The sequence below is a fragment of the Drosophila rhopaloa genome, unplaced genomic scaffold (assembly GCF_018152115.1).
Source record: "Drosophila rhopaloa isolate 14029-0021.01 unplaced genomic scaffold, ASM1815211v1 contig_167, whole genome shotgun sequence".
Classification (NCBI taxonomy): Eukaryota; Metazoa; Arthropoda; class Insecta; order Diptera; family Drosophilidae; genus Drosophila; species Drosophila rhopaloa.
The window spans coordinates 8337704-8349119 of record NW_025335047.1 but is presented as its reverse complement, the minus strand read 5'-3'; the positions used below and the strand labels follow the sequence as shown (position 1 = coordinate 8349119).

Here is an 11416-nt window from a genome sequence, read left to right as displayed (position 1 = left end):
AACAACCTTTTTTTTTTTTTGCAAGTGTTTAAATGTTGTGGTATATGTTTAGGTAACAATTTGAAAGGGAAAATTTTGAAAACCAAATGTAGGAAATTAAACTAATTTAAAATTAAAAAAATTGAAATTTTGAATAGTAAAGTTTGAAAGTTAAAATTTGAAAATTTAAATTGAAATTTAAAAACCAAATATGAAAATGTAACTTTGCTGAACAGTGTTGTTTATTGAACGTGATTGAAACGCGAACATTGCCAAGCCACAAGCATTCTTATATCAGGAGAGTCGAGGAGAAGGGACTTTCCTGGGGTAATGATGAATATGAAGTTGTTTTGAGTAGTGAGTGGGCGAGTTGGGATCCCAATGGGTTGGCTCGATCTTGTGGAGCTCGCCGTCCGGGCAAAACATGGTCAGTTAGAACTGACCCCAGCGTTGTGGCAGGCCCACACCATTGGGATAGTTCTGACTGGTCATATTCTCGACCAAATAGTTGGCAAAATACTCGCCCCGTTGATCCTCCTGAACTTCCCTCATGGCCCGCGTCACATTGGCCATTAGGAGGCATATTTCCGGCCGCTGACTGTGGAGCATTGACGATGGCTTGGCCATGGTGTAGAAACTGCGCATCTTCCGCAAACGTGGTGGTCCATCCGCTGCCAAATAACGACCTCCTCGGGCCGGAAAAGCCGCCAGGGGCGGCTCATGAGGAGCGTCCAGGAGCAGGGCCATCTGTCGATTGTTACGCCGGAACCGGAGCTGCTGTCCAGCCTCGTCCAGCGAATCCGAATCATCGTCTGCATCCCCGGCCGCCGCATCCCCAATTCGATCGATCCGCATGCCATCATCGAGATCCAGATCCCCGCCCTCGTGTTCCAGTAGTGCGTTCATCATTCAGGAAGAACAGCCACAAAATTAACAAAACGATAACGAGAAACAATAAATACGGCAGTTTTTTGTGAAATTCTGCTATTCGATACGATGTTGTGTTTTTGTAGATTCGATTGAGTTGGACAGTAGTTGTAGTGTCTTAGTTTCTATAGGACTAAATGAAAACTCCAGGCCTGGTTATGATTACTAAAAACAGCCTACTTTAAATAAAAAAACATTTCGGTGAAATAGTACTACATAAACACTGAAACACTTATTTAAAAAACGGAACTAAATTTGATTTTTTATCTTTTTAAATGGATTTAAGAAGATTTTCAATTCCAAAATTAATTTACTTTGAAATTTTGAACTTAAAGGGCTCACTAATTTAGTTAATTTGAGTTCAAGCAATTGCAGACATGAAGATAAAAATAAATAACAAAGTTGATCCGATTTTGATATTAAAAATATTATATTTTTTGAAGCTTAGATTAAAATATTTTAATATTTACTTTGTTTTTTGAATTCAAGCTAGTACTGCATATAAAAACAGCAACAAGCTAATCAAATTTGCCATTGCTAACTTTTATCTAAAATGGGTACTATATAAATGGACTTTTTTAGTCCTATCCAATTTCATTGAGTAGGTGATGGACCTTCGGGTAAGCAGTCTTAAAAGTACCCGTTCAATCAATATTGTATTAATTAAATATAATAAATACTAAGATATTGTCTGGAAGCCAACATATTTTGAGTAAAATGTTATAGCCATGTATTGACATTTACCAAATCCCATTTGGCCAAAGTTGGTCGCCTTCTGAAGGGCCGATAAGATAGAATCGTGTGTATCCATTAGGATGTAGTCATATCCATATCGAACGTCTGGCTCCCAGTCGTCCAGTGGCAAATGGAGAAACGCTGTCTGACATTTGCTTGCCTGTTTCGAATAGAACCCACACCCCAATCGCCCCGAGTGATTGGACACATTTAGCCCTATTTAACCCCTCGCCCGCCCCCGGCGCCCCATAGTCGTCATTACAAGCAATTTAACTCGACGTAATGTTGCCATCAAGTGCCCCGGAATCGAAATCAGAATCCGGCAGCTGTTTGTGTGCCCGTAATGGGAGCACATTACGAACTGTAAATGAGTTCATTACGGCTGCTCAATTAATAACTTTTCGAATTGCGTTTAAGCAATCGCAATTCGGAAATTGTTTGCCAGACAAATCGGTGCGGGAGCGAAAAGTTTTTTTTTTTTTTAATTTCTGCCCGCCGAAGGAAATTATGAAGTGGGGCAGCTGCATCCAACAAGTTAGCCGCCAGTATCATGTTGCTAGAAAATGCCGGCAACATTTCGAATAGCGCCGACGCAGATGCTCGCTCTCTCTCTCGCCCTATCGCCATCTCTGTCCCACTCCCAGTTCTCGGTCTGACCCCTCGCTTGTGAAACAATTTATTATGGCTTTGGGTCTATGACTGTGTGTAATCACATTGTTGCCATTTTCACTTCATTATTTTGCTTTAATACGAGCAAATTTTTTTTTACTGCTACACGGAGAAAAATTTTTAATGGGGCTTGCTTAATAATTTTGGAAGAGCTACTTATCATCGTTATTGTACTCATCGAGTATTATTTGTAATGTAAGGTATAACATATTTTTAAAGCATTTGTTAATAACTTGTGTTTGACTACAAATCCTTGAATTTATGATAATAATACTTGTAAAGAAAATTGGTTTTTGACTATTTTTTTTAATACTGGGGAGCCCAAATTGTGCTTAACAAAGAGCAAGGCTATCATTGTTAAAATGTAAAGTAAAAACTAAATATGATTTTTTAAAATTTAAAATAAAAACAGCATTTAAAACGAAGTGCAAATATTTTTGCCTAATATAATTCCTTTGAATGTGATGTGAATCCTTCGGCTTCTGTTTGCGTAAGCTCGTGCTTTCCCCCTCTGACTTTCTGTCCCTGTCTCTTTCTATCAGGCTCTTGCCTCTCACTCGCTCAGTTGGACTGTTACAGTTGGTTAAGCAACAAGGCCAGGATGGGCATCCTTTCCAGTTATCAATGAAGAAATGAACATGTCCTGTGTGTGTGTGTGTGGGTGGTTGTGTGTTGGGTGGTGGGTTGTGTCTACAAGTGTGCTTGTGTGTGCAGCAGACAGTAATTATTATGCCATGTCCAGCGTTAATTGATTCAATGAAATATCTCCAGAACGGCCATTGTGCCTGCAAAAGCTCTTGGGCAAGGATATATCGCTATTTATCGGGACTTTTTGTATGGCTTCGTAAAAGCTTACTCTTAATCCGATTTGTTAGGCAATAAACAATAGCTTGCCACTGTCCAAAATCATTTTAATCAGTTGCAGAAAATGCAGAAATAGTTAAAAAACTAGTTAGTTTTGGTCCAAATGTATTTAAAGAAGTATTTTTAATCCTTTTTTAAAATTATTTATATGAATAGGCTTATTTATTTTAATAGATTTATTTCCTTTAATTTTATCCAAATATAAAATACGATCTTAAAAGATATATAAATTGTTTCCTATAATATGTAGCCTCATTTTAACCACATTTTCAATATTATTTTGAATGGGACTATTTAAAAAAACACTTAAAAATAAAGGATCTCCCAAACTCTATTAAAAATAGTTCATTACCATCCCTCAACTTTATTATGAGTAACTACCATTAACATCAATACTTCCGATTTGCATTTCCACACATCCTCTCTGTACACAATCAACACCCTTGACAGATGTTGGATAACTAATGACCTCTTTTAAGGTGTTTCAATTAGCTGATGCTGTCCACGTCAACCAAATCCCCAAACAATGTGAAATCATAAACCAAATATTATGCTAATCAATCCATCAATATTTAAACACTCCCCTTGGGGTATTTCGGCGACGTGCAGCCAGCTGCCAGCTAATTAAATTGAATTATTATTGCATTTAATTATCGGCCATGCCCGGCATTCTATGGCCGCATAAAATGTCAATTGCATTAGCATCATCATTATCGGGCCGGGCAACACTTTCAGGTATATGTATATGTACATTGGGGTGGACCAAAAAAACTCTTTAAAATGGTAAATTTTAGTGTACAATGAATGTATTTGGAAATCAAAACATTATGTTCTATTACCGTAATAAACAATCATCTGACACGTTTGTAATGACATTTAAAATATATTATTTGACAAAATACAATAGTAAGTATGAGTGTTGCACAAATGTAGATCTTAAAACCCACTTGTTCGAAAACTTCCTTTTGGTATGTCCAAAATAAACCCAATCGCAATATTTAAGGAGGTCAGATTATGAACTCAAAATTGTGATACAAATTGGGACCGCCCTAATGCACATACCTACGTATATCCCATGGAGCCCCAGCCTCCTTTGATCTCTGCCTGCATCGACGTTGCGCTTGTTAAATTCAATATAGGCGAGCATAATTTTTATACCCTTGCAGAGGGTATTATAATTTTGGTCAAAAGTGTGCAACGCAGTGAAGGAGACATCTCCGACCCTATAAAGTATATATATTCTTGATCAGGAACACCTCCTGAGTTGATATAGCCATGTCCGTCTGTCCGTCTGTCCGTCTGTCCGTCTGTCCGTCTGTCCGTCTGTCTGTCCGTCTGTCTGTTTCTACGCGAACTAGTCTCTCAGTTTTAAAGCTATCGGATTGAAACTTTGCACACACCCTTCTTTCCTTTGCACGCAGTATATAAGTCGGAACGGCCGGGATCGGCCGACTATATCCTATAGCTGCCATATAACTGATTGATCGGAAATGCCATAACTTTGGTGTTTGTAAAGTTAGAAAGTTGGGATTTTCTATGGGTTTTATATTTGGCCAATCAATCCGACCCACCAAATTTCATAAGGATCGGCCGACTATATCCTATAGCTGCCATATAACTGAATGATCGGAAATGCCATAACTTTGGTGTTTGTTAAGTTAGGAAGTTGGGATTTTCTATGGAATTTATTTTTGGCCAATCAATCCGACCTACCAAATTTCATAAGGATCGGCCGACTATATCCTATAGCTGCCATATAACTGATTGATCGGAAATGCCATAACTTTGGTGTTTGTAAAGTTAGGAAGTTGGGATTTTCTATGGATTTTATTTTTGGCCAATCAATCCGACCTATCAAATTTCATAAGGATCGGCCGACTATATCCTATAGCTGCCATATAACTGAACGATTGGAAATGCCATAACTTTGTTGTTGTTAAAGTTAGGAAGTTCGGATTTTTTATGAGTATTAAGAATGCATCATATGAATAATTTTGGAGAATATAATTTACAGAGTATTCTGCAAGGGTATATCAACTTCGGCTCCGCCCGAAGTTAGCTTTCCTTTCTTGTTATTTTTATTATTTTTCAAGAGAGAGAGGGGACGGTTGATATGGGTGTTCGTGTGTGCGTGTGTGCGTTTGTCTTTTGCTTTTATATTTTCGTTTTTAATTACTTTTGCGCTATTTTTAAGCTGTCTGCGGACCGACAACATTCGAAACCAGGTCCCAAGTAATGACAGAGCAGGGACAAAGTGGCAGAGAAACCAGTCCCCAGTCCGTTGCATCTTTACTAGGTGTTAATTTATTTTTAATTTTTATTATTTATCAGCGCTATGCGATCGCTCTGGCAGCCGTCTCCATTAAAGAGCAGCACACAAAATACTCAGACGTAAGTGGATCGCCCTGGCACTCTGGACACTTTCATGAATTTCCATGTGTCAACTCAACTACTTCACTGGGAAAAAAGTAATTAGTTCTGGAGATGTGTTCATTTGAATAAAGGTGCTCCAAGAGGAATTTGTGCATAATACGAATTGAATATTTGTTTCCTAAAGTCAAGTCTGGGTATATCATGTAAATACAAATTTTTAAATCTCTAGACAATTTGACCTAAAATGTCTTTATTTTGTTATTTTTGATCCGTCTGATTCTAAAGATACTAAATTAACATTTAAAATCCCATATATTAGATTTCTATAAAAATGTATTAGAAGTTCATTTTTGGGATAGAAATAAAGAAGAGAAGGAAAATATGAAATGATCCCCAAACATAGAAATAGGCCTTAAAATAAATGCATTTTTGCTTGTTGTGTATAGTTACATATTTATTAATATGGGTTTTAATCAAATGCATATTCACCTTTTATGTTGTTGATTCCGGAAATTAAATTATGTAATTTTTCCTATATATAAATGCATTGCTCTTCAAAAACCCGTACAATCTCCACGCCCCGACTTCTAATCATTCCATCATCATAACGCTGACGTTTCAATTGCATGCCATGTGCCATTGCCCCAACCATTCTCATTCTCATTTGGATTCTCCATTCCCTGAACTGCACTCTCGCATGCAATTAATATCATTTTTATGTTCTAATGACATTCGCTGCGCTGCATTTGGTGTGTGTTTAGTTTGGCGAGGGGTGTGTGTGTGTGTGTGTGTGTGTGGGTGTGGGTCCCCGAAAAACCATCATCGCTCAAAACGGCGTGTCGGGCACGAATCTTTCAAGTTGTAAAAACGCCATTAAATTGGCAGCGAAGTGCATGCCAGCCAGCCGCGATGATGATGATGATCACTCAGAAGAGGAGCCAGCCGGGTCTTTTGGCCATAAACAACTCGAAACTTGGAAATTGGAACTTGGAATGAGTGGCAATGCGTAGGGCGCACCAGTTGCCCCATTAAAAGGGGTTCGACCCTGGCCACATTTAATTTACTTTATTGACTTTAATTAATTTGTATGTTTTTATTTCGATTTTAGTCAAAAATTTCTCGTTCGCTCACTTTTTGCTCTTTTGTTGTAAATATCATAAATATTTCGATGCTGCTGGCCCCGGCAATAAAATGTTTTTGTGGAAAAGTAATAAAGCTAAAAGTGTATAAATAAGTGTTGTAGAAAGCGGTGGTGGGTGTATTCCATGCTGTGGCTGCTACTGTTCCAGCCACGATTGGAATCTTAATGGTCAATAAAGGCTAATTAAATGTTTTTAATATAGTCGGTATGCCCGCGGTCTTTGGAGGGCGTGTTTGGAAGGGTTGAAGGGAATGGGAATGGAAATGATCGATCAAAACACTGGAAATTGTTGCATAAATCAACACGCAGAGATTATCCGTAAGATACAAGATACCGCTGCGATTGTATGTGTGTGTGTGTGTGTGTGGGCGCCCCGGCAATTGACGCACGCACACAACAAAGCTATTTTAATTGTCTGCAGCTCGAATCGGGGAGCCACTCCACATCCACATTCACGTCCATGTCACAGGGTTCCTCGCTGACAGCAACCCAAAAGGCGAGTACCAATTGCTACACTTTCCAAAATAATTTATATATAGGAAAACAAAATACATTGGGTATGCTTATAGACGTTATTATTGGGACTACTATGTAAATTTATATTTCGTTTAACGTGCTTATCAATTGCTTATAGTTCGTGATGCCTTACTTTTATAAGGATTTGCATACCATTTAATCCTTAATAAGCCTTTTTTTTACCTTACACAAAAGTACATTTAATATCGATGGGATAGTATATGTATTATATGTTTAAACATTACCTATTAAAAGTTATTATAAGAAGAAAAAAGATAAGTTTAAGGAAAATATATATGGATAGTAAACATACTTTTTTTGTTTTTTTTTTTTAGGCTTTAGATTAGTTTTTGTTTATTTATTGAATTAAAATGCTTCATTATGTTTATTTGTAGTTGCATTTTTCTTTGTTTTATATATTTTTTTTTTTATTAAAATGATGCATTATCTCATTTTAGGTTTGTTTAATTTATCTCTATTACTATTCGTATTTGATTTCAGTGATTGTGAGTCGTCCCTTCAATATTCTTGATCCCTTAATTTTCCTAGTGCAGTTTCGGACCGCCTGCATCTCTTTAGCATCGACATCCGAAACGACGACGTCGTTCTGCGTTGACTTCTTGGCTGCCATTTGAGTGCTGCTCTCTGTCTGGGCTCCACTTGGGTTCCTTTGACGCTTTCCCCGCCTTTCCCCCGGGTTTTCCACTCCCTTTCCCCCTTTGGTCACCACTCGCAGCTGGCTCTTCGTCAAACACAACAAATCGTTTTCATTGCCGGGCAAAAGCATTTTCAAAATTGATGCGGTGTCTGCGTTTAGGTGGAAAATTGAATTTTCATTTTCATTTCGCTCTGGCCCCGTCGTCTGTCGTAATGCTTGATGCTGATGCTTGGGGTGTGTTAACTTAAATTTGATGAGGTTGAGGTATTTAAATAAATTGTTGCATGCGTTCTGTTTGACATTTTGTTATTTTCGCTGTTGATTGGTGGAGTTGGCCGCCCCGGGGAAAATGTCACCCGCAGTCAGCCGCCCATTTCAGGGCTCTCTGCAAGTAAGTGGTCCCATTTCGGTGCACCTGACTGGGAAGTGAGAAAAGAGGGCAGTCTGTAGACAAATTTGTGCTTTAAATCCAACAGCATTTCAAAAATATTATTGTTATAGGGCATTTAGATATAATTTAGCAATAGATATTTTATTTATTACAAATTAAACATTAATTATGGGCTTAAAATTGGTTTTAGAATAGTCAACTTGAAAATAAACTTGATTAGTTCCATTAGCCTCACTAATTAATTTAACAATTTTGCATTTTAAAATAGAGTTAAGACAAACGATTAGCATTCCTATTAGGTTTTTATGTTCCTCAACATAAGGAACATCTTCAGTCAGGGGTATCTATTACTCCCAACCTTTAAGTGCCCATTAACCCGTTGATAAATCCTAAATCAATTATAAGGCGTTCGATGAATCTACCCTAAGCATCTTAAATCTTGGCCAAATTGTTTGAGCGCCAGACAAGAGCCCATCAGTCGCGATTCAAGACTCAATCAAAAGGCCAGACATTCCTAATTGCGGATGGGGCGGGGCTTCTCATTAGGTTATCTGTGCCCATAGCTGGGGGGCAGTAAATAGAGTCATCAGCAGTCGATAAACGTTATCGGATCATCACATTTATATTGCTGCTGATTAATGAGAAACGAGAACGCGAAAGCAAAGGCGACTTTTAAAACGTCAACTGCCGTCGGCTGTCGTTCATTTAATTGCTGCCTCTCGACGACAAAGCTGTAAATAAGTCAAAGAAGCGGGAATAAGAGAAGCTGGACCGTCAGGAGCAGCTGGCCTCATCCTCCTCCTCCTCCTCCTCCTTCGAGCTCATGTTGCTGCTGTGGCCCTGGATGTTGCTGTTGCCGCCGGGTTGCAATGTTGCTGCTGTTGCTGCTGGTGCTGCTGCTCCTGTTGCTCCCGCCTCATTGTCTCTTTTCGCACTGCCTGTCGGCACTTAAACGACTGGCTGCAACATTCTTTGCTGACAACGCAGTAATTAAAATTCAATTGCAATTAAAAGTGCGCACGCAAAACGGGCGACGACAAACAAGACGATGGCCAGGGAGCTGCGGAAGTTGCCGTCGAGGGGAAGGGCGCTAGGCAAGGAATAAAAGTAAGATCGAGTAACTCGACCATGGATGAGTATCTCGAATGGTAGTTACCCCTTACTTGGTTTACAAAACTTTTTTTAATGAAAATGTTTAAGTGTTTAAGGTGGATAACCCTTAATTTCTAAAATGTTATTAGAAAATAGCTTTCTGCGATACTTTTATTAAGAAAACAAAAATGAAGGTCAGCAAATATTTTATAATGACATTTCAAGAAAACAAAAGATTCAATGATTTATTCATTATTATCTTACGATCCGGAAAAGTTTCTTAAAACCCAAAACAACAATGATTCTTAAGATTGAATTTGTACTTCAAACTAAGGCCGCATAGTACAAAGAAAAAGGAAGAGTGACTGTCATAAAGAATATTATTTCATTACATAAAAGGTTTTATTTTAGTAATCCAAAGATTTGTTGTTAATTTTTAGTTAATTGTTACTGTGAAATGAAAACGTTAAATAGTTAAGGAAATGACACTAATATTCCCATGAAATCAACAAGTACCGGGTATAGAAATTTGTCGCAACGCCAACTTTTTGCCCCATTTGGAACCTAGCAGTCGCCCAAGACAATTGTCGATTGCCTCCACTGGTGGCCTGGATTGCCTGCCCTGTCATCGTCTTCTGCCGCATCCCGAATCCTCCTCCGTGCCCTATCCACATCCTCAATCCACCACACTGCCGTATCCAGTTTCGCAGTTTGCAGCTCGCAATTCGCATTTAGCATTTCGCTTTTTTCCGCGGGCGCATTCTTGCGTAGGCGTTTGACGTGCCGCTGATTAGCCGGCAGTTCGCGATTCTCAGTTCTCAGCTCTCCGCATTTTGCATTTGGCATTCGGCATTCGGGATTCGGGAGGGGAATCGCTGCCATATGCGGACACTCGAGACGGGACTCCAAACACTTTTAGGGCGAAATTAGCAAGCGAAACAAACATTTGCCGAGCAGGTCTGGGAATCAAACAAGCAAGTGCCTTGCGATTTCGCGTTTTAATTGCCGCTGCTTCTCCAGTTTTTATGTTGGCTCTATGTCGCAAGCGATGTTCGTGGAAAACGGCAGGAATTTTATATTTTTTTTCCCTGGTGATTGCATGTCAAGAATAAAGACGAAAATGAATGCAAACATACATAATTATTAATTAATTAAGCCAAAAGATATTGCTGGCTAAAAGCATTTTGCTTTAGTTGCCATTGGCTGAATTCTCGGGAATTTAACTCTGTTTGGAGTGTCAGCGAATTATTTTTAAATGCAAAATTACAGGGAAATTGCAAACAATTATTTATCGACTGCAAAATCGGTTTTATGCTAAAAATCAATTGGGAAGATGTCACTTTGTATTTATTTATCGCAAATTATAATTGCAATATGTTGAATATTTCACAAAGAATTCGCAACAACATGGAATTGCAAATCAGTTCATGGCAAAAGTGTCGCGAATACGCAGTCTGCCGCTGCTATTTATGATAATTGTTTTTCGGTTCATTAATTTATTGTGGGCACTGTTTGGCATGCGATCAACAGAGAACTCCTCCGTGGAGCAGAGCCAGCCAATGCAGATAATTAATTACAGGCTGCGTTTAAATACAATTTCTGCTTTATTATTTGCTCATTTTAATATGCTCTATGCACAGGTCGGAAATGGGAGACTTCTTGTTTTTCAATTTGAATTCGAATTATGTTCATTCGTTTGAAATGAAAAAAAAGACTTTTTAATTTAGGAAAAAATGTAAAAAGTCTCTTATAAACGTTTATAATAAAAGCTTAAAGGAAATAATTGCTATGTTATAACAAGTATTAAACGCATATCTAAGCACCCAAGACAAATTTAAAAAGAAATTCTGTAGTCCTCTTTAAAAAATGCTATTTTCACACCTATCGGGAGTTTCATTTTTAAAGATATTTCAAAAATGAAATTTTATACTTCTGTCCAATTTTTTTTTGAAATAGTATTGCTTAAAACAAACATTTTTTAAAGGAAGTTTTTTGTAACTCAAAATCTTTTGTAATCTAGTAATTATATCGAAAGTTTTAGCCGCTTTAACGTTATTGAAAATTGGCTAGA

The 11416-nt window shown here is 38.1% G+C and overlaps 1 protein-coding gene across 1 annotated transcript; it reads right to left on the bottom strand.

Moving 5' to 3' along the window:
- Positions 1 to 203: 203 nt before the first annotated feature.
- LOC108037311 (male-specific protein scotti) lies at positions 204 to 1039 on the bottom strand. The gene has a single exon (XM_017113854.2). The coding sequence runs from the start codon at positions 886 to 888 to the stop codon at positions 412 to 414; it is 477 nt and encodes a 158-aa protein (XP_016969343.1). The 5' UTR covers positions 889 to 1039; the 3' UTR covers positions 204 to 411.
- Positions 1040 to 11416: the final 10377 nt, after the last annotated feature.

Coding starts and splice junctions, on each gene's coding strand:
- LOC108037311 (XM_017113854.2), bottom strand. CDS start 888: ATGATGAACGCACTACTGGAACACGAGGGCGGGGATCTGGATCTCGAT.